The following is a 23,202-nucleotide window of genomic DNA, read 5'->3' as shown; positions in this document are numbered from 1 at the left end:
ACGCTGCCCCACAGGTTCCTCACATTGGGAGGGGCTGCTTTGCTGCATTCTTTGGATCCATCTATTGAATGAGGGAGGACGATGTGTGAGGCTGGGAGGATATGGAAGGAAAGCCTGGCCTGTGCAGAAGCAAAGTGCACCCTGTGCCAGAACACGCAGCGACGTGGGCTGAGGGCTTTACACTGCCCGTCTCTGCGAGGACACAGTGTGGCCCTGGATGATGTTTGTCAGCTGAATAAAAAAATATAGCACTTTATAGGGGTGGGGGTGGGAGAGGATGGGGGGGTCATGAGTAAAGAGGTAAAGCAGACAAGACTGACTGGAGCGCTAAGACATCCCAGGCTCCTCCTGGAGATCAGCATTCAGTCTGGCTTGCTCTAGCAAAGCAACCACCTGGCTGCTGTAGAATTTCACTTTCAGAACCAGCTCCATGAGTTTGCTTTTTAAACCCTGGCTTGATTCCCGGCTCAGATAGTAATCTTTTCACCAGCTGGCTCCTGCTCCCTGCTATGCACTTGCCTGGAGCCCAGCTTGGTCTTAGCACCGCCCCCTTGCTCTCCTTCAGCTGCTCTGCAGCAGATACCCCCTCACCGCCACCCACCCCAAGCCCTACCACCTAGTGTCTGACTAAGTTATCTGTACTCTAAAAGATTTGCACCTTTAAAACGCATGCATGTAGCCATTTATTTTATATTGGCATGAGAATTACATGAAAGAATGCTGTGTTTTGGAGACACACATGGAATTATATAGGCCTGACATATCATGATGGAAGGAGACCTCCAAACAATGGAGGCTTCCTCCTGGACCCTGGGCTAGGCACAAACTGCACACTAATACCTGTTTTCACAGAGAGATCCTTTATTAAGAGGGAAAGAAGAGTTAAGATGGCTGCTTTCCGACTCACACATATCTTCTACTTTCTTCTTTTGTTTGTTTGAGGGCTGTATATTTCTAAAGCCGCCTGGGTTTGGATTACTGTTCCTATTGTTCTGATTCACACTTGTGCCTTTCACATTTTGGGTTGAGAGTTGACACTTTGCAGGTGTCAGCGCTATTGTGTTCAGGGGTTAGGTCACCTTCTTCTGTAGCTAGAGTTTTCCTGGTCCTGCCTGGCCCACGGTCAGGACAAATCTCTCTCACCCACTGATCCTGCAGCTGCTCAGACCCAACCGAGTAAACACACAGAGACTTATATTGCTTACAAACTGTATGGCCGTGGCAGGCTTCTTGCTAACTGTTCTTATATCTTAAATCAACCCATTTCTATTAATCTATAAGTTGCCATGTGGCTCGTGGCTTACCAGTATCTTAATATCTGCTTCTCATTATGGCAGCTGGAAGTGTCTCTCTGATTCAGCCTTCCCCTTCCCAGAATTCTCCTCCCTCCTTGTCCCACCTATACTTCCTGCCTGGCTACTGGCCAATTAGTGTTTTATTTATTAACCAATCAGAGCAACACATTTAACATACAGAACATCCCACAGCATACTTCACCCCTCCTTTTAGAGGGGAGCCCTTTGGGAGCAGGACTGTAGGCCATTCATTTGCCTTTTCCATATGCGCTTTCAAAGAACTGGTGGATCAGCGTTTGTCGACTCAAAGCCAAGACTAGAACTCAAGGCTGCTGACTTCAGTCTAGTGATGTCATACCCTACTTACTTGTCCTCTTCCATCCAAGGTGTTTTCTTGGTGAACTAAACCAATACAGTTGGAACCATGCAGGAGAAGAGATGGAATAAGGACCTACCTGCCCATAACATTCCTTGAGGTTGAGGGCTCTTTCCCACACCCACAAGAGTAGGTTGCCACTGGCAAGCATAGTCCTAAAACAGCTAACCGTGAACCAGCGCTTTCTGAGGAACGCACCAGTGATCAGAGGAAGTACACAATCAACTTAATTTCCCTCAGAGACAGAGCCTTCTGAGGGAACCGTGGGTTTGGGATCCCTGACGAGTCAGTCTAGGCATCTTCAAGTTCCTACCCACAGAACGTTTCTCCCAGTGCACACTAAGCATTTCCTGTGTCACACCCTTTGGAGAAAGATGCTCTAACACGGCCAGATGCCTTGGGGACCAAACACAAGGAACTTGCAGTGATGGGATGCAATGTCCACCCCTCTCTCCAGTTAGTGTCTGTGTCCTTCAGCTGCTCCCAATACCTGTGAATCTGTCGCAGGCTCTGCGCTGTGAGTTTCTCTTTGTGTGACTGCTGTGTTCTCCACCTCTGTCGTCTAGATGACTGGGTAGCTGTCCACGTGTCTCCAGGTCACTTACTACTTAATGTTCCTGACTGTGCACAACACACATACCTCTGCCTGGTTGTGTGAGCCGTGGGAACGAGTGCTCTCATCTCCTTCTCTGCCCCTCCCTTCCTCTTTCTCCCTTTCTTCAATCTCTTCCTGCTTCGATTCCACTTGGAGGTGGTCCTGATGAGAGAAGCCACCCCCTCCTTTTTTTTCATTCATTTTTTTCCTTCGTCTTTTGAGATTTGGGTTAACTATGTAACCTAGCCTGGCCTTGAACTCCTAATCCTCCTGCCTCGCTCCCATGCTGGGATTACTGGCTTGCACACCATGCCCTGCTGCATCTCTGCCTCTTTGACTCCTATGACTCTCAGTCTCTGCACCTCTTCCTCTATCTGTCTCTGTGTTTCCATCTCCCGGAACTTCCAGTCTCATTCCCCATCCTCCAACAACAGGTTGATCCTGTGGCTTAGTTGCTAGGTATTTGCATTGCCTCTGCTGTCACCCATGTCTGTTTCCTAAAGCCTGGGACAACCAGCCTCGTCATTTAGCTCTGCTAGTAGGATATACAAGTGGGACATTTAGAGCAGTGACGTGGAAAGTCCCAGCCATGCTGATTCCATCACCGGAAACTCCCTGCTGGAAAGACCGTGGGGAGACTCAGCCTCCCCCGACAGTGTGCTGCGCCTACCTGAGCTGTTTTTGAACTTCCTCAACCCTGTGTATAGCTTCTGCTTGCCTCTCTCTACTTGAGAAGTTAAATTCAACCCTGTGGGTGTGTGCATTCACATGCTTCTATAGGCAAGACCATCTTGTCTTGGGTATAGCCTGACTGTAATACCAGCTACAGCACCAAGAGCTCTTGAGCTAAATAAGAGACGTCTTTATCCTGCGCTGACACTTTCTGATGACAGAAAGAGGCCAAGAGCTTTACCTTTCATATGGTTGAAGCTTCCAGCACTGACTCTATGTACAAATGAACACAAATGAAATCAACGCCCAAGCGATTCAATGGGACAACTCAGGAGCAAAGGTCAGATCAACCCAAGTGAAGACAGCTTGGATTGGGAAAGCCCACTGGAGGCCTCTCATGTTTTCACATTCACAGGGAATGTGAAGCCAAACTGTGGGTTCCACCACAGATCTGTGCCTTGGCTTTAGAGAAGGAGAGTGATACAACTTTACACATTTGTTGTTTGGGGTCTCAGGACCTCAGTGGGTGTCACTGTCGTTCAAGAGTGGAAACAATTTTGAAACACAAGAAAGAAAATTGTTGAGTACTTATGCTAGCTGTTCAACTCCAGAGCCTTTTATCTATTTTCCTATAATCAGGGTTTTCTATTCCTGCTTTTGGTTCAAATGTGTGTCCCTTTATAACTCTAGACAGAATCCAAGTTCCAGGTCACTGCTGTTTGCCAGGAAGGCAGGATGTGACTAAATATATTAATAATCCATAGGCATGGGTTGATAAGAAATTTCCTCACCAAGAAATCAATACTCTAGGGCTGAGGGTGTTTAATAGTAGAATACTTACCTAACATGTACAAGGCTCTGGGTTCAAACCCCAGTATTGCCAGGAAGGGAGGTGGGAGGGAGGAAAAGGGAAAATATATACCTTAAATGAGTATGCACACCAGCAGTTTTTCTAATACTATTTTGCATTCCTCCCCAACACGGACCCTGTGCTTCAGCTAGGCATTCTGCTGTGCATATGTGCCAGACATAAACTGACCCCAATGTCTTTGCTTGAGTGCTTTCCTCTTGAGATGTCCTTTCTCTTACCACCAAATAGAGCAGATATCCGTTCTTAAGCCCAGACCATGATCATCTTCCTTCATGAAGCTTCCCTGGATCTTTCCTACTTTCCATGAGATCCAGTACCATACAACATTAAGACATCAGCCGTGTGGGATTTTCGGACTGTGCTAACCTGTAGATCCTTCTTGACTTTCCTTATTGAAACCCATGTAGTACTTTGCCTTTCTCTTTTCTCCTGATGCCAAACATCAAACGCAAGCCATTAGGGCTCCAAAAGTGAATGAAACTTCTTAGGATCAAAGGTCTTTCACATTCATGTTTCTCAAGTTCTCAGTACAAATCACTTGAACCTCAACAGGTCAGGGGCCTGAGGAACATGATTTTTATATATTTTTAGAAAGATCTCAGGGGGTGAAGATTTGGTTAGCCCATATTTTGAGTAGCAAGGCTCTGTATTGATTTCCAAACAACTCATTAGTGGTCTGGTAGTGAATTTAGTGGTTTAGATAAATATTTGTTCAAAATAAATATAAAAAATATTGAAGTATAATAAATAAATCTTTTAAAAAATATTGAAGTAAATAGCATATAGAAGGATAAATTTTTTTTCTTGTAAAATTTCCTTTTGGGATGTGCTTTATTTTATAGTTTTTTAAAAAAGGGTTTCATTGTGTAGCCTTGGCTGTCCTAGAACTCACTCTGTAGACCAGGCTGTCCTTGAACTCACAGAGACCTACCTGCCTCACACCACCTGGCTTGGGTGTGCTTTAACATATATGTGTGTGTGTGTGTGTGTGTGTGTGTGTGTGTGTGTGTGTGTGTGTACGTGCAATGATACATATCATGTGTTATTTCAAAAGTTTTAAATCCTGTTCTTCAAAGACAGAGCATAAATGAGACATAAACTTAGGCCCACAAATTGAAATAATAAGGGACAAAACACCTTGGTGTCTTCAGCATGCTGGAGCAGTCTCCTAGAAGGTTCTAGCCTGAAAAGGCTCAGGGATGAAAGCAGGAGGGGCTGAATTGAAGATGAACTTTCTGGATCCAGCCTGCCTGTGTTCTCTGTGGTTGCGTTTATTTCCTGCACCTTGCTGAGAGGCAGCTATGAAAACTATTTAGTGGGTGGGTGTTTCCTAATTTGCTACTGTCTCATGGAAGAGATAACACTGCTGTTTCCTTCAAGGTCAACTGCCAGCTCTGATATTCTTACAACCCCAGTACGAATGTGCTGTTCAAGTCTGATTCGTCTATGCTCTGTTCATGCCGTTGACCTTGAGACACAACTATGTAAATGTATAAGTTGTAGGGATAAAAGGCACACATTGCTTCTAAAACACTGTGGTCAATGGTAGCTTCTTGACCTTGTTTCTTTAGAGAAAGTAAGACTAAGACTTGAAGTAGGAAAATAAGCCTTATTCTAAACTGAATAGGCTTATACGACCAGCGGTTAGGAGAATGTCAGGCCTATTAGTGATATATAATTTAGTAAAGCTTGTGGCTCATTCACTTTTTACAAAAGTTAAGGAATTGGGAAAAAAATGTGTATCAGAAGATAACATCTCAATATATGAAAAGAAGGTTTTTCTCTCTGGGTGTTGTGACTCACCATCTTGACACGTGACAACCTGAAGTTTCTACTGGCAGGTGACCACACAGTTCCTAAACTAAAGCAGTTGGAGGAGCTGGAGCCACTGAGGAAGAAATTCCAGTGAAAGCATGGTGTCTTCTCACAGCATGCTCGCTCTGCTCCCCACATGCTTGGGTCCAAGATGGATGCTCATTAGTTTGTGTTTTCTCCTAACATCTGGTTTCTTACTGCACTTCATTCTAAAAGTATTAGGTTTCACAGAGAAAAATGACAATGGGGAGCTATTTTCCACAGCAGGCTCTGTGTGAGCTCCCTCATGCAAGTCTGAAGAGACCAGAGCAAGCGTAGGCCACCTTGTGTGTGACCCACAGCAAGACCAGGCAAACACGGTGCTGCTCCGTTTGGCGCATCGGGACTTAGCTTTTAGATGGAACTCAAAATGCAAAACTTAAAAGATACTCAGAGGAGATGAGGGCTCTGGGTGACAAAGGAAACAAGAGCCTGTGATAGAAAGAGAAGTTGAAGGTGATGGACAGACAGAGAACGGAATACATTCCAGGCGCTTTCAGTGACTGGAAGATGTACATAGCAACTTCCTTCCACAATCTCACGTTTGCTCTTCACTGATCAGGCTGACACTTCATGCCACAGCCACATCACAACGGATGCCTGTGCTGTTGACAAAAAGATGTTCCTTCAGATGCCTCCTTAACACCATTTATCTCAGCATGTGGCATTATCTGAATGACTGGCCATCTCTGCCTCACCATCTCCAGTTGCATCCCTGCAGTTGGCATCTGCTTCTAGTACCTTGCTTTCTGTTATCTGAAGTTAATAGAAATGCTACAAATTAGAATATGGAAAGTATAACACAGCGGAGCATGTGCTAGGTATAGCCGAGTGAATCTCACTGCTTTGTGACCATGACTAACCTACTGAGTACTGCTGCATTTCACGGTGTTAACGTGAGCAGTTCTCACGGCTGGCCTGTGATGCACAGCTATTGTTACTCTGGCTTTGGATATAACAGAGCTGAAGTTCACACTGGGGAAACCAATTGCCCAAGGTCTTGCTTCGTTTGGGATCCAGGCAACGTGACTCCACCCGTTACCACACTGCACGGCCACATGACATACTTAAAGACCAAGTGAAGGACCAGTGGATAGGAGAAAGGTCCAAGGTGCAGAGCCATGGCCCAGAGTGTTCTTATCCCTGTAGATTAGGGAGTGGTGATTGAGGGCCAGAGTCGAATGCTAGCTAACATCATAGACTATCTCTGAGGATACACAGGGATGTGTAGCTAGAGTTTTCCTGCCTTGCCCACAGTCAGGACAAATCTTTGTCACCCTCCAGTCCCACAGCCGCTCAGATCCAACCAAGTAAACACAGAGACTTATATTGCTTACAAACTGTATGGCCATGGCAGGCTTCTTGCTAACTGTTCTTATATCTTAAATTAGTCCATTTCCATAAATCTATATCTTGCCACGTGGTTGGTACCTTACCGGTGTCTTCACATGCTGCTGGTCATGGCGACAGCTGGCAGTGTCTCTCCGCCTCAGCTTTCCGCTTCCCAGAATTCTCCTCTCTCCTTGTCCCACCTACTTTCTGCCTGGCCACTGGCCAATCAGTATTTTATTTATTGACCAATCAGAGCAATTTGACATACAGACCATCCCACAGCAGTGATGTGGTAAACTGTCTCCAGGAGAAAGAAACAGGGAAACTGAGGCTCAAGGATAAGAAAAGGGCTTTGTTTTTCTTACTGTCTTCTTTCAACCACATACACGTATTACCTTTTTTAAACCACAAAGATCAATTAAAAACACAAGCACATGAAAAGATCAATCTGAATCCTCTTGGGACTTTCCCAGCTCCTCAGATATTCGTCAACTTGAAGCAGTGTTTGACTTGACAGGCCAATGCTCACTTTGAAACACCAGGGTTCTTCATGCCCAGCTTCATTTTTCTCATGACCATGGACTGTAGGGCAGTTTGGTTTCTCCCGGTGAAACTGTCCTGCACTTGGGAAAGAGTGACAGAGGACAGAAGGAAGGGAAACTGGCCAATGCTCCTATGGCTGTTCTTTTATTTTTACTTCTTTTTCCATGGTCACGTTTGTGTGTGTGTACGCATGCCTGCATGTGTGTGAACACAGGTTTATGTTGGGGAGGAGTACATGGGAATAAGGAGGCCTACTTGATGTTGGGAGTCATTCTCCATAGCTCTTCCGCCTTACCCGTTTGAGGCAGCGTCTCTCAATCAACCCCAGAGCTTGTGGGTATGGCTAGTCTTGTGAGCAAACTTGCTCTGGAGATCCCCTCACTCTGTCTTCCCAGGCGATAATTACAGACAAACTCTGGTCCGCGTGCTTGTGTGGCAAGTACTTAACCACGGGGCCATCTCTTGGGCCTCTGTTATGACTATTTTAGCTTGGGCTTTTTAAACAACACTATTGGTTTGCTGGCTTACAACGGGTGGTTTGCAAAGAGTAATTGTCTGCTTCACAGCGTTGAGGGCTAGAAGTTCAAAACTGAGGCTGGCTCCTTCCTGGTCACACAGCATTCTCCTTCCCGTATGGAAATCTCTCCTCCAGCTCTCCTTTTTACAGGAGGATTCCAGCCACACTGGACTGAGCCCATCTGACTTGCCCCATTTTCACTTCTCTCCCAATAGGGTCAGTCACATTCTTAAGAACTGGAGGTTAGGAGGTAGGAGCTGTCAGAACTTAACCAGCCTCTATCACACTGCTAAGGACCACTTCCATCCCTCACACTCATCCAGGGGCTTCCTTGTGTTCATGCTGGGACCGAGAGCTGGGTCTCTGGCATCCTTAAGATGGAAAAGATTGCTACTTAATCTCTGAGAGGAAACTCCAGAGAAGGGTTACTCATGGCTCATTCCGAAGGAAAGTACTCTTCTGTTCTTCCTAGGTGGTATCATGGCAACCTCACACGCCATGCAGCTGAGGCTCTTCTCCTCTCCAATGGACGTGATGGGAGCTACCTGCTAAGAGACAGCAATGAGCAGGCCGGACTCTATTCTCTCTCGGTGAGGTAGGTGCTTAAGGACTTGTAGAGTTCAGTCCCATCTGTCACTTGTTTACTTTACAGCACTCACACCGCCAGAGAGCAAACACTCCCTGATTCCTGTTGAGTCACCAGATTAAAGGATTTCAGACTCTGAATAGTAAGACCTTAAAGAAATCTTCCCAGGGCTGGAGAGATGGCTCAATGGTTGAGAGCACTGGACTCTTGAAAAGGACTCAAGTTTAGTTCCTAGCATCCATGCCAGGCAGTTCACAATGGCCCGTAACTCAAGCTTCAAGATCTCATAGATCTTGCACGTACAGGAACACAGACACACACACACGACACACACACACACACACACACACACACACACGCACGCACCTTCCTTGTTCCATTCACTAGCAGGAAAACTTGGGAATTATTTCATCTCAACCTGTCACTGGACACATGAAGACCCTGAAACTCGAAGCGGTGGGCTGTCTGGCTTGACTCAATCAACAGTAAAAACAGCACTGTCGCCCGAGTTTCGGGACTGGGCTCCTTTTTGCTATTCCTTTCTTGCCTGGAAAAGCCAGAATGATTTGTAACCATGAGTTCTCATAGTCACAGACTCGAGTAGACAATGTGAAACTTCACATTTTTTCTATGGATTCCATTTCCCCAAGTGGTGAATTAATCTAGTTCCTCTGAGTTAGTGCACCTGGCTGACAGTCTTCAGCCCCACCCTGGTAATCTGGCTTCTAGTGGCAAGCAGCATATTTTCTTGGGTTCTTGCAGCTTTTGCTGGGTATGCACGCAAAGTCTCTAAAAGTTTTCCACTAATAACAGCCATTGTATGACTGCAGCAGCACCACCACAAATCCCAGAACCCTTGGAGGAAGTCACGAGTTCCTTCACAGCGAAGTCCCTCAAGCCAGGATGGTCCTCCGCTTCTCCCCTCCCTGTGGGACCCTGGCTTCCCTGAACTCTCTGGATGGCAGTAGCTGTAACCCTGATGCTGTTGGGATCTCCTTTCCAGCCACTGAAGCCATTTTGGTTTATTTGGTTTGGGGTTTTGATTTTGAATCCCCTTATCTCTCTGTCTCCCTCTCTTCCTCCCCTCTCTCTGACTGGGAATGAAACTGCATCAGAAAACAAGAAAGTATTTCCCAGGTTGCAGAGACAGTTTAGTTGATAAAGTGCATTCCTTGAAAGCATGAGAACCTGAGTGTGGGCCCCAAAACCTAAAGAAAAAAGAAAGGACGGAAGGAATGGAGGGAGGGAGGAGTCAGGAAATCAGGTATGGCAGTGTACATTATCAATCCCATCGCTGTGGAAACAGACACTGCTTACTGGTTAGCCAGTCTACTCGTGAGTTCTCGACCAGAGGTGGACGGTGTCTGGAGCAGTAACCAAGGTTGGCCTCCGGTCTCCACATCCACATCCACAGACATGCACATGAACTTGCACACATACAAGTGTGCCTGTAGACATGTGAACATTTGTGCATGCACACATACAAATTAACACACACAAAAACTATTTCCCTAAACAACTGTTGACAAGCTTCTGTGAGCTCAAGAGCAAAGAATTAACATTGCTTTTCCTCTCTTTAGACTTGGAACCTTCAGTGTTCATTTTCTATGCTACATAACAAATGACCAGAAAATATAGCAGCTTAAAACAACATAAATGGATCGTGCTACTGTTCCTGCATATATTAAAGTCCAGGCCTAGCATGGGTGGATTCTCTATTCAAATTCTACCAGCCTGAAATAGAGACGTTGGCTGCAGCTGGGGCTCCTGTCTGGAACTCAGCGTCTCGTCATCACGTCCTCCTTGCCTGTTATGCTTTTCTTTTGTTTCTTTGTTGTGGTATCCCTGGGGTCCTGGGGCTCCTAGTGCAACTCAAGGACCAGTGTAACTGACAGGTACCACTTCAGATCGTGTTATGTGGCCCGCGTGGACGGTACACAGTGTGAATGTTGGCTGCCTTTCTGGCAGCCAGAGCATATCTCTCTGATGTCCTCTTCTGTGGACACAGAGAATTCTGTTTCACAGAGCTCATGTGAAGAGGTCAGGCCCACACAGAGAATCTTCCTATTTTTAAAGATGTAATGATCCACAAAATCTCTTTACCTGGATAATTGGAACAGGGATATGCACTCCATGGGCTTAGGTTTGGGGCATCTATGAATGCTGCCTGTCATACCTTCCATTCCCTGGCAGTGAATCTATGTGCCGATTTGAAGGGGAGAGGCAGAGATAGGTAGAGGATGAGGGACAATTTAGGCAGCCAGGGGCAGGGGTGTATCTACTAATATTTTGATGTTACTCTGGCAAGTTTTCATAATAAATTTTCTAAATAACAGGACTAGAGGCTAGAGTAATAGCTCGGTCAGTAATAGCTAAGTCTATGCAAAAAGAATAACTGAGTTAGACCCCCAGCACCCATGTAAAAACGGAGCATGTTAGTATGTGCTTATGATCCCAGAACTAGGGAGGAAGACACCGGAAGTATCCCTGGGGCTCACTGGCCACAGCCAGCCTTGCTGAATCCATTAACCCCAGGTTCAGTGAGAGACCTTGCCTCAAAAAATCCAGTTAGAAAACTCGTGAGAAGTGCCGGGTGGTGGTGGCGCACGCCTTTAATCCCAGCACTCGGGAGGCAGAGGCAGGCGGATCTCTGTGAGTTCGAGGCCAGCCTGGTCTCCAAAGCGAGTTCCAGGAAAGGTGCAAAGCTACACCGAGAAACCCTGTCTCGAAAAACCAAAAAAAAAAAAAAAAAAAAAAAAAAAAAAAAAAAAAAAAAAAAAAAAAAAAAAAGAAAAGAAAAGAAAAAGAAAACTCGTGAGAAATGACACTTGAGGTTAACCCCTGGCTTCCACAAATATGCGCACACGTGTGTTTAGGCACACATGAGAAGACGTGCACATTTACACAAAGAAAAAGAATAAAGAATAGGGATGCCAAAACTGCTAATCCAAGATGGAATGCTGTTTCAGTGGGGAAAGATCCTGCTTTCTCTTACCGACAGCAAATGGGGGAGTAAGACGGGTAGCCTGCATGTGAGGGTGCTGCACTGCGGCTCCTCCCAGATATCTTAAATAAGCATGTAGGATTACTGGATCACAGATGGGACTCATCTGATAATTCATGGATAGACTGCATGCATTTATTTCATCTTCCTGAAAAATTAAAATATAAACCATTGGTTTTTCACTACAAATATTTAGTAACACTTGGGGGGGAGGGGACTACCAGCAGAGGTGACAGAATCCACAGGCCAGTTGTTTAAAGGCACGATTATTTTTTATTCATTTATTTGTTCATTCCCTTAATAACAGATATTTGGAATCATGCATTCTGTACCAGCCATCTTAGTTCAAAGACCTTGTTGGCAAGAAGTACAGACACATAGCACCCATAAGCTCCAAATCTTGCTACAAAGTAGAGGGCAGTAATAGCATAAAAGAAGGCAGGCTAAGTGTTTGAGTGATTGAGAAGTAAAATTGCACTCAATATGAGCCAGAATTATCATGGGAGACTGGGTGAGAAAGTGTAATTTACAGGAAAACTCAATGGATAGTGAGAAACTCAATGGCAGCGGGAGTTTCTACCATTGGAGACCAAGGGGAAGGTGAGAGGAATAACTGGAGGTCAGGAGCAAAGGGGGAAATAACTCCTAGAAGAGCAGCAGCTCCTGATGGGCAGGGGTCCTGAAGGTGGCTCCCCTGACAGCAGCATCCACTGACAACCCCTTAGGACCTACATTCTGAGGGAGGAACTCCCTTCCACATGTTCAGTCTTTGTCTGGGGGTTTTAACAAACCTTACAGTTGACTCTGATGCATTCTAAAGTTGGGGTGTAGATGACACAGTGGGAGGTGAGGCTAGGGAGATAGAATGGGACAAATAAAGTGAGGGGAGAGAGATCTTATGTAATACTTCTCATTTAAAAAATAACGTCGAAAATGACAGCCTTAGAAAGGTGACATTTTATCCAGTAGATAATCACACAGGTAAGGGGAGAGAAGACTAGGGGGACATAACTCACTGACGGAAGCAGACTTCTGACTGACTCCCAGACAAGGGGTGCCAAGGACAGACATCATTTCTGTCACTTCTACCTGAATCCACACCCTTTACGAACATTAATGTTCAAGAAACCTTGTGGTCGGTCCAAGAGAAGATGGGGGAACCATCTCATCCCTTCTGGGAGAGTGACAAGCTGAGAGCATTGTCTTCCAAAAGAAAGGAGTGATAGCCTTAAACCCTCAGTGATTTTGATGGCTGTGTGTTCCACACTCTCATCGGTTGATGGGGATGCCAGCCCGTTGCTCTCTTTATCTGCCTTCAAAAAGAACCATCATTTGTTAAATAACATTAAACACTTTTTTTTCTTTCAGAGCCAAAGACTCTGTCAAACACTTTCACGTCGAATACACTGGGTATTCATTTTAAATTTGGCTTCAATGAATATTCAACTTTAAAGGATTTTGTCAAGCACTTTGCAAATCAGCCTTTGATTGGAAGCGAGACAGGTAAGTCATCTTCGTCCGGTTGTTGCTATTAACAAATATCTGGGATGTGTGATTGATTTAAGAAGGGTATTATAAGCCAGGTGGCAGTGGCACATGCCTTTAATCCCAGCACTTGGGAGGCAGAGCTAGGCAGATTTCTGTGAATTCAAGGCCAGCCTGGTCTACAGAGCAAGATCCAGGACAGGCACCAAAACTACAGAGAGAATTCCTGTCTTGGAAACCAAAGAAGGGTATTATAGTTCATATCTCTGCACGAGAATTTGCTTGGAACCTGGTGACTTCTGCTGGGCCTAACAACATTGCATAGTGAGAGACAGGGATAAATACATCAAAGACCAAGCCCTCACCGCAGCCCAAGCTTGCCTGGAACATGTGGTCCTTCTGCCTCAGCATCACCAGTGATGAAATGATACACATGTACTGCCACACCAAGCTCAAGACAACATCAATGTAACAAACCCATTCTTGGTACAACCCATTAGCCCACTGATCCATTAACAATACAATAGACTGATATTTCATGATTGAGATTAAGCCCAAATCACCTCTAAAAGTTTGATCTTGTCCTCCTGTTTAAATATCACAATGGAAATTAAGCCTAACATTAGTTTTGAAGAAGACAACTTATATTCAAACCATAGTATAAATTATGAACTTGACCTTTGAAATATTGTTCTAGAAAGAAGAATAAACCGAAGTCTATTTCAACCAATTTCATACTTGTTACTCTTTAATCTTATGTCTGTGATAGGAAATTGCCATGTTTAGAAACAACAGCACTTGCTGTTCTTGTGGAAGACCTGGGTTGGTTCCAAGAACCCTCATCAGACAGCTCACAATGGTCAGTAGCTTCAGTTCCAGGGGATCCAACACTCTCTCCGAGCCTCGTGGACATGTGCATGCATGTGGTGCTCATACAAGCAAGTGCACACACATATACATAAATAAAAATAAATATTTTTAAGATGTAAATGTTAGGATTTTAGCACAATCTTCGTGAAAGCAAGGTACATTCTACAAAGTACATATCTTCTTAAAGTGTATTAAATTGTTCATGGTATATTAAAAGCTCACATAGGCAGGAAGATCATTCATGAGTTTGAAGCCAGTCTGGTCCACATAGTTCCAGGACACTCAGAGCCATATAGTGAGACCTTATCTAGGCAAAATTTCTTTAGAATGTTCTATTTTATAATATATACAGTAAAGAAAACATAAGTCAGGAAAGGTTTTTTTTGTTTGTTTGTTTCTTATCATTTTAGGCATGGACACTGATAGGAAAGTGTGCCTGTGACATGAAACCAATATGTTTAGAAACATTTTTTTTTTGCTTGTAGGTGAGACCCAGAGAACTTAATTTGAAGCATTTTGAAAGATAAATTTCACATGAAATGCCCACAGCTACCAAATATTCAATATTGAAAATGATTGGTTAGAAAGCATTTTTTTTATGAGCAATAAAGGCCCATATCTGTTACCTGGGTTTCTTACAAAGTTTTAGGATTGTACTTTCCTATGACTTGAAAAACTATATATATATAATTTTCCCAGCACAGCCAGCATTCCATTCATGTAACAAATACTAATACCTGAGCTAAATAGACGTGTACGTAGGGAAGGTTTATCTGTCTGATGGCTGTAGAGGTTTTAGTCCATGATGCCTTAACCCATTGTCACCATGATGGGAACACACAGCAGGGAGAGCCACTCAGCTCATAACCAGGAAGCAAGTGGCTGAGTCCCATTGACCTCATACCACCAATGACCTAACTTTTTCACACTGGTTCCACCTTCTTATAAGGCCAAGCAGGGGGCCATGCTTTTAGTATATGGGCCTTTGAAGGACACTCTCTATCCACACTCAAGCACACATTATGCTGGCACTTGAATTATCTAACTTGTTTGTCTATAATCTATAAAGAAATTAAGTAAAAGATTGCCTCCAAATTTATGGTTTAGAATTCCAGCTTTATTTAACTCTAAATGATGAAAAAATCTCGATTTATCAACAGTGGGAAAAACTCCAAGGGCCTATAGCATGAGAAACTTAGTCACATAGCCAATGGCCATGAATTCGTACGTATCACTTTTCCCGGTAAACTCCTGAGTGGTCTCTCTGCTCACCAGTGTGGAGGGAAGAGCGGCCACCACCGGTTCCTGCTTTTGCCGTTTATGTCGCAGGGACAGACCCCAGGATGAATCAGTGTCTAGCATGGATGAAAAACACACAGAAACCACAAAACAGTTGCTTCTCTTTATACTGAAAATACCAGGTTTATGGTAGAATATTCTGAACTTGAACCTTCAGCTTTAAATCCGTCTTTTTCCTGGTGGAAGTCCTCAGGGTCAGCCCTGACAATTCCTTCCATCTTTAAGCAGCACTTGTCCTCATAAATAAATGTATGTGGGGATATTCATTTCCATGGCTACCTTGACCTGAGCAAGCATTTCAGTTTCTCTAGTCCCTGCCCTCAGCTTTAGTCCCTGTCTATGTTCAACCCTGCACTGGATTGTATTCAATTCTTGGTCTCTAGAAATGGAGCAGGGTGTCTTAAAGCCTGGTTTTCATTTCCACTCCCTCTCTTTTGTCTCTCTCCATATTTGTTAATTTAGAATTTGTGCTTTTTAATCTGAAGTGTAGGTGTGTGAGGAAATGAATACCTGACGTAATGGATATTTATGAGGAATCCTGTAGCCGTCAAAACCATAATCATTGTCTGCCCACATTCTCCCCAAGCAAAGTCAGTTTTGTCATGTAAACTTCTAGACACTATTTAAATCTCTTTGTGGTTCTCTGTTCTCATTACTGGACTTCCTTAAAATTAGGGAAAGGGGCACATCGTCCTGCCCCCGGGCAGATCAAGGCAGGCGAAGAGCGAGGTGAATGCCGGGTGTTTTGACTGACTCTTTCCCAGCACAGTAGGTTCACCTTCACACTGTGTTTGGAGCAACATACAGCCTCCCTATAAATACGTGATCCTGACTAGAGGAATCTCATGGCCAAGTGTAGTGGTACTTGTAATTCTGGCACTTGAGAGGCTAAGGCAAGAGGATCACAAGTTCAAGGTGAGCCTGGCCTACACAGCAAGGTAGAGGGCAGCCTGGATTGCAAAACAAGACCCTGGCTCTAAAGTGGAGTGTGTGTATATGATTAATATGTTGGGATTTATAATTAGACTTTATAGCATGGTTTCTCCAAAGTTAGAATTTTCTGGGCATCATTACTATGGCTCACGTTTTACCCATTCTAGGAAACTAAGATTGTTATCCCGTCTTCTGGCTGTCCTCTCTTCTATCCACTGTCTGATAAACAATTTGCTGTCCTTGGAGCTTGATTGAGCTGATGGATGAGAACCCTGAGTTAGAATACATTCATTCTCCTTGCTTATCTGTCCCCACCAGATGAAGGCAAAGCCACCAAGGCTTGTCCAAGGGACACAACTCATGACGCTTGAGTGTTCTAATCTGTCCTCAGTGGGAGGAACAGGCTTCCGGGGAACAAGATCATGTGCTGAAGTCACGATGACTGTTAAGCCTGGAAAGGCTGTGAAAGTCACAGAGTCACCACTGTGGCCATGACGGGTGGTGAATGGAAAGCAGGATGCCACCTTCTAAAAATAGACCTTTTCTTCTTGTTCACTTATGTATTGGCTCCTGGTGGGCACAGATGGTGGTACACGCCTACAATCCCAAATTCCAAATCCGCATGGGCTGAATGGCAAGGCCCACTCCCAAAAAATAAAGCAAAGTATGTATTAGCATCTGATATTAACTCTGAGTGATCAGGAGACTCTGAGACAAACTTCTCAAGGTTTGAAGAGGAGCACAGAAAAACTACTTGCTTGCCCATTGAATGAGGCCTTTCCAGAATTCTTTTCTCTCAGTCTTCCAAAATCAGAAGTAAAATTCAGTATTTTAGGTCACTGCTGTTATTTAGTCCCAGGCCCAGCTTTGCCCTGCAGTGCCTAACAGCATGCATTTATAGTTTGAAGTCTATTTTATTAGATAATAGGATAGCTACACAAGCTTGCTTCTTAGGTCCATTTGATTGGAAAGCCTTTTCCCAGCCCTTTACTCTGAGGTAGTGTGTGTCTTTGAAGTTAAGGTGTGTTTCTTGTATGCAGCAGAAGGATGGATCCTGTTTTCTTATCCATTCTGTTAGTCTGTGTCTTTTTATAGGTGAGTTGAGATAATTGATATTGATGGATATTAATGACCAGTGATTGTTAATTCCTGTTATTTTTTTGTGGTAGTGTTGCATTTTCCTTCTTGGGTATTTGTTGGTGTGGAATTATCTATTGCCCGAGTTTTCTTGGGTGTGTTTAGGTTCTTTAGGTTGGATTTTTCCTTCTAGTGCTTTCTGTAGGGCTGGATTTGTGGATAGGTATTGTTTAAATCTGGTTTTATCATGGAATATTTTGTTTACTCCATCTGTGGTGATTGAGAGTTTTGCTGGGTATAATAGTCTTTGTTGGCATCCGTGGTCTCTTAGTGTCTGCATAACATTTGTCCAAGACCTTCTGGTTTTTATAGTCTCTATTGAGAAGTATGGTGTTATTCTGATGGGTCTGCCTTTATATGTTACTTGGTCTTTTTCCTTTGCGGCTCTTTGTAGCTTGAGTTTTACTGCCTTGCCCACAGTCAGGACAAATCTTTGTCACCCGCCAGTCCCACAGCTGCTCAGACCCAACCAAGTAAACACAGAGACTTATATTGCTTACAAACTATATGACCATGGCAGGCTTCTTGCTAACTGTTCTTATAGCTTAAATTAATTCATTTCCATAAATCTATACCTTGCCACGTGGCTCGTGGCTTACTGGCATCTTCACATGCTGCTTGTCATGGTGGTGGCTGGCAGTGACTCCCTCTGCCTTCCTGTTTTCTCTGTTCTCCTCTCTGTGAGTCCCACCTATACTTCCTGCCTGGCCACTGGCCAATCAGTGTTTTATTTATTGACCAGTCAGAGTATTTGACATACAGACCATCCCACAGCAGCTCTTAATATTTTTCCTTTGTTCTGTATGTTTAGTTTTTTGATTATTATGTGGCAAGGGGACTTTTTTTTTTGGATCTAGCCTATTTGGCATTCTGTAAGCTTCTTGTATCTTCATAGGTATTTCTTTCTTTAGCTTAGGAAAGTTTTCTTCTATGATTTTGTTGAATATATTTTCTGTGCCTTTGAGTTGGTATTCTTCTCCTTCTTCTATCCCTATAATTCTTAGGTTTGGTCTTTTCATGGTGCCCCAAATTTCTTGGATGTTTTGTGTTACGACTTTTTTGTCTAGTGTGTTCTTTGACTGATGAATCTATTTTCTCTATTGTATCTTCAGTGTCAGAGATTCTCTGTTCCATCTCTTGCATTTGGTTGGTTATGCTTACTTCTGTAGTTCCTGTTCGTTTAGACAGGATTTCTATTTCCAGCATTCCCTCAGTTTGTGTTTTCTTTATTATCTCAGTTTCAATTTTCAAATCTTGAATTGTTTCCTTCATCTGTTTAATTACTTTTTCTTGGCTTTCTTTGATTTCTTCCAATTTTTTGTTTGTTTTTTCTTCCATTTCTTTAACAGAATTTTTTATTTCCTCTTTAAGGGAGTTTTTCATTTCCTCTTTAAGGGCCTCTATCATCTTCTTGAAGTCATTTTTAGGATTGATTTCTTCTGTTTCTTTTGCCTTGGTATGCACAGGTCTTGCAGGTGTAGAATCACTAGGTTCTGATGTTGTCATATAGGTCTTTATGTTGTTGCCTGTATTTTTGCACTGGTGTCTATTCATCTCTTCCTCCGTTCAGTGCAGGCGGTGTCTGTGTCTGAAGGTGTCTCTCTTGTTCTAATTGTTAGTCTTGGTCTGCTAGGAGTTCTTGGTTAAATCGGTGCTGTTGGGCTCTGTTTCTTCGGGAGCAGGTTAGTCCAATCAGTGTTAGTCGGTTCTGTCTCAGGGAGCAGTTGTTCCCAGTTGGTGGAGGATGTGCTTATGGTTTCAGTGGTTTTTAGGTTTGTAGGGGTCGGTTTTTGGTTTTTTGTTTGTTTGTTGTTGTTTTTTGTTTTTGTTTTGTTTTTTGATGGGGGAGCAGGAAAAGGTAGCTGTCTGGTCCCTGGGACTCCAATGGGTAGGACCTAGGGGCTAGAGACCTGATATGCCAGTCCAGAGATGGGGGCTTACCTATTCCCAGTTGGTGTAGTGTAGGCTTATGATTCTGGTGATCTGGTTCAGTGGCTGGGCAGTGCCTTCTTTTGTGTTTTCAGGTCATGTTTTGCTCATTCGTCAACTCCTCAGCTGATCTGGTTTCCTCAGACTGCAGACTGTAGGATTCTGAATCCTCTCCTGAATGGATCTCAGCTGAGCAGGTTGTTTAGTAGGGCAATCTCACCAACACCTCCAAGTTGTCAGGTTTCACAGGATTGGCAGCTGGGTCCTGGGTTGTCCTCAGACAGAGTGTTCGGATCCATTCTGGTCATGTCCCACTACCAGCCACGTTCTTACCTCTACAACATCCTCAGCCTCAAGAGCAAGCATGCATTTATAAAGAGACTTTTTGCTTGGCTTAGTGGAACAGGCCTGTAATTTTACCAAATCAGGAGACTGAGGCAGGAAAATCTCAAGTTCAAGGCCAGACTGGGAAACTTAGCAAGATACGATCTCAAATTTAAAAAATAATACTAAAGTTAAAGGCGGTGTGTGTGTGTGTGTGTGTGTGTGTGTGTGTGTGTGTGTGTGTGTGTGTGTGTCTGGGTCTATAGTTCAGAGGTTCAGTGCTTGCTGAACATGCACAATACCCAAGAGGGAGGCAACACTGGTGGGAATACTGCTACCTCTGAGGGCAACAGGATGAGCCAAATAAAACAACACAAACCTCATATTTGTGCACTACAATGGTAAACAGCTTCAGTAGATGATACCTGAATACTCGGTTGCAGGTCACAAGAAAACCTGTCTTAAAGATGTGCGAAGGTATTGGTCCAAAGGGACACATTTTAAGTGCCTGTTTTCTTCTTTATCCCTGTTCTCTATTCCTTAAGCATTTAGAATTTGTGCTTTAATCTGAAGAACACGGGCTCCCTGAATCACACCTAACATCCCGCCAACTGTGTGGACTCTAGAATTCTAACTTCCTGGCATCTCCATTAGCGTTTATATTCATTCAAGTTCTTTGTGTCAACATCCATGAACACTCTAAAGATGTTTCTAATCCTCAAAAACCTATCATTCCTAAGTCCATAGTAGAGCTATGCAATGGACTCACTAGCTTCTCCTCCAACGTATTTGATAGTTGTACAATTTTTATTACTCGCTTGTTTTAAATGATCTTATTCTACATATTAGCATAAGCTCATGAAGACAGGGTTGTTGTAAGTTTTGTTTCCTAATGTATCCCAGAACCTGAAAGAATAATGCCAGTCATTTTCTCAGCATGCCATGAGTGTGCATGGGGTGGGGTGGGTAGAGAGGTGGCGGGTGAGAGAGTGAGGGATACCTCACAGTACTCAAGCACTCCTGACAATTCTAACCAGCAAAATTTATCCAAAGCATAATACAGACTTATGCTTCTGTGTTCTGTATCTACCTGGTGGTGACTATATCCAGAATCTGCCTTTCATTTGTCATGGATGATATCTATTCCTTCTATACAGCACGCACTAGACTCGAGTGTTTGAAAAACAGCTTTAGTATAGTTAATATAATATACAATATAACTAATTTTTACTGAGTCTTCCTCTAATTAGCTAAGTTTCGTGCACAGTCACAAAAATGTAGATAAAATTTAGATAAAATATTTATATTTATACTGAAGTATCCAAGTATTAGTAAAACAAAAAATGGCCTTTTCTCATACTTAAATAGCTTCCAGTGAAAACTATCATTATACATTTATTTGTTTTGAATAATTCAAGGTAACTTTAATCATCGAACCCACATAGGAAAACATGCACCATGTTCCACGTCAGGTCCCTGTTTGTGACTTCCCCAATCGGTGCAGTGTAGAGACCCTGTATGGTTCTTTCCCAAATGTCACATTTCCACTTCTGTCTTTTGCTTTGATGTGGGGTTGCCCAGGCTTTTGGTAGCAGTTACAGTTCTTATTATTCATTTGTGGTGCCAGCTGTCTTCCCCCAGGCAGTGCTTGAAGCGTAATGAACATAAGAGTTTAAAAATTGTGTGTGCTATCTCTGGAAGGAACTTAATGGACAACTTGGAATTTTGCCAAATCACAGCCAGATGTCACTTCCTCCATTCATGCTGGCCAGACATTACTGTTTTATAGTTAGTCAATGAGGTGTGTTTGCAAATAAAAAGGCATGGGGGGGTGTGAACCCACACTGTGGACTGTTTACAGGTTCCAGGTATTCGGCTCAGGGGTTTTCACACATATCAAATTATTTAATCTTCCCAGCTTCCCACAGAACACATGTAGTGACCTCATTTTCAGATGAGGAAATAAAAACCAGAGGTTTTAAGTTACTTAGGTGCATCTGACCCTAACCCTCAGAGCTGACATTGGAGTTCAAGCTAAGCCTTGTAAGGAACAGGTACTTTCCAGGCTTGCTACATGATGGAGACCTATTGTTCTAAAGAAGGTGGATCGGTTTCAACTTCTGCCTTCTGTTTTGTGGCTATTTGCACTGTATTTAAGTGAAATGCCATTTGAAAGATGTTTAAGTTTTTTTTTTATCACATTTACTTTACTTTTTACTTATTTATTTTCAATGCACACGCAGAAGTCAGGGGAGAACTTTCTGGAGTCAGTTCTCTTTCCACCATGTGGGGCCCAGTATGAAACTCACTCAGGTCACCAGGTTTGGCAGCAAGTACCTTCCCCATTGAGCCATCCCACTGGCCATCTCATTCAAACTTGCACTAGAGAATAAAATATTAACGCATGAAAAAAAAGCTGCCCAGAAAGCATCCCAAAATAGTAGGCCTGAACTGTACGTCTTTTGAGGAAGGACATCAAGCTTCCTGAGTAACTGCATGAGGTAAACACAAACGGAAAGATGAGTAAAGGTGTTTTGGAGAGGGAAATGGGAAGCAAGAATGAAAGGAGACTGGAGACAAAGTCCTTCAAGGAAATGTCATAGTTACGGAGAGCAGGACATGCATCCGTTACAAAGCTTTCCAGGCAGTTAGAAATGGAAGGTATCTTGGGACCATTTAATTTCTCCTTTACAAATGACCAAACAGACCCAATGAGAAAAAGATAGCAAATACCCACATCCCCATTCCTCCAGCTGCCTCCAGACGAATCCATTTCTTCAAACCTTGATTTATACATGCCAACTCTTGCCCACAATTGAGAGCGTTTGGCACACAGCAGAGATTCCCACGGCAACGACACCGGAGGCCGGGAGTAACTGTGGCGTGATGGGCAGACCCACACACAGATTGCCCATTCCGCGCTAGCTTCTGACATTTGACAACCCCGTGTCCTCAGGCACGTTATACCCCCTCTTCGAGCTTTGACCTTGGTTTCATCATCAACTAAAACTGCCAGTTCATTCTTTGCTGCCTCCTTGTGAAGACAGAATGACTTCAGATGTAAAAGACTCTCAGAATAATTCTTGACACAAGCGTTCACCATTATGACTCATTCACTAAACCCCTTGGTGGCCATTAATTCCGTCAGATTCACGGCAAGAGCTGTGAGTTCTTTGGTCTAGCAGGAAACAATTAATGACAGATGTGTCCATCAAATGTTTGTAATGTCTTGTAGTGGGTAGCCGGTCCAGCTTTGACCTGGAAGTACCACCCACTTTGAGGGTTTGTGATCTGTCACGCCTACAAGGCGGAGCCGAGAGAGCTCCCCATCCGGATCTTGGGTTTTCAGAGGTCCTCTCTCGGCTCCGCCTTGTAGGCATGACACACACCCTCAAAGAGGGTGGTACTTCCAGGTCAAAGCTGGAACTGCTACCCACTACAATGTCTCCTCAGATTTTAAACGCTAGTGTACTCGTATGTGTGGTAGAATCAAGGGACCAATCCAAACTAAGTGATCTGACTTGGCTTGGACATTTAAATAGAATCTACTGCCCTAGCTAACTAGCCTACTGGCCTTTTC

At 43.7% G+C, this 23,202-nt stretch overlaps 1 protein-coding gene across 1 annotated transcript in view; it reads left to right on the top strand.

The window, feature by feature from the left end:
- Dapp1 (dual adaptor of phosphotyrosine and 3-phosphoinositides 1) overlaps positions 1-23,202 on the top strand; it is a 55,982-nt gene that overhangs the window by 6,830 nt on the left and 25,950 nt on the right. The window contains 3 exon segments of the mRNA XM_028857608.2: positions 8,528-8,650; positions 13,014-13,062; positions 13,064-13,148. Of these exon segments, the coding sequence (XP_028713441.1) occupies positions 8,528-8,650; positions 13,014-13,062; positions 13,064-13,148 (257 nt within the window).

This window comes from Peromyscus leucopus, chromosome 6, assembly GCF_004664715.2.
Source record: "Peromyscus leucopus breed LL Stock chromosome 6, UCI_PerLeu_2.1, whole genome shotgun sequence".
NCBI classification, from domain to species: Eukaryota; Metazoa; Chordata; class Mammalia; order Rodentia; family Cricetidae; genus Peromyscus; species Peromyscus leucopus.
This window is presented reverse-complemented; position numbering and strand designations above follow the sequence as displayed.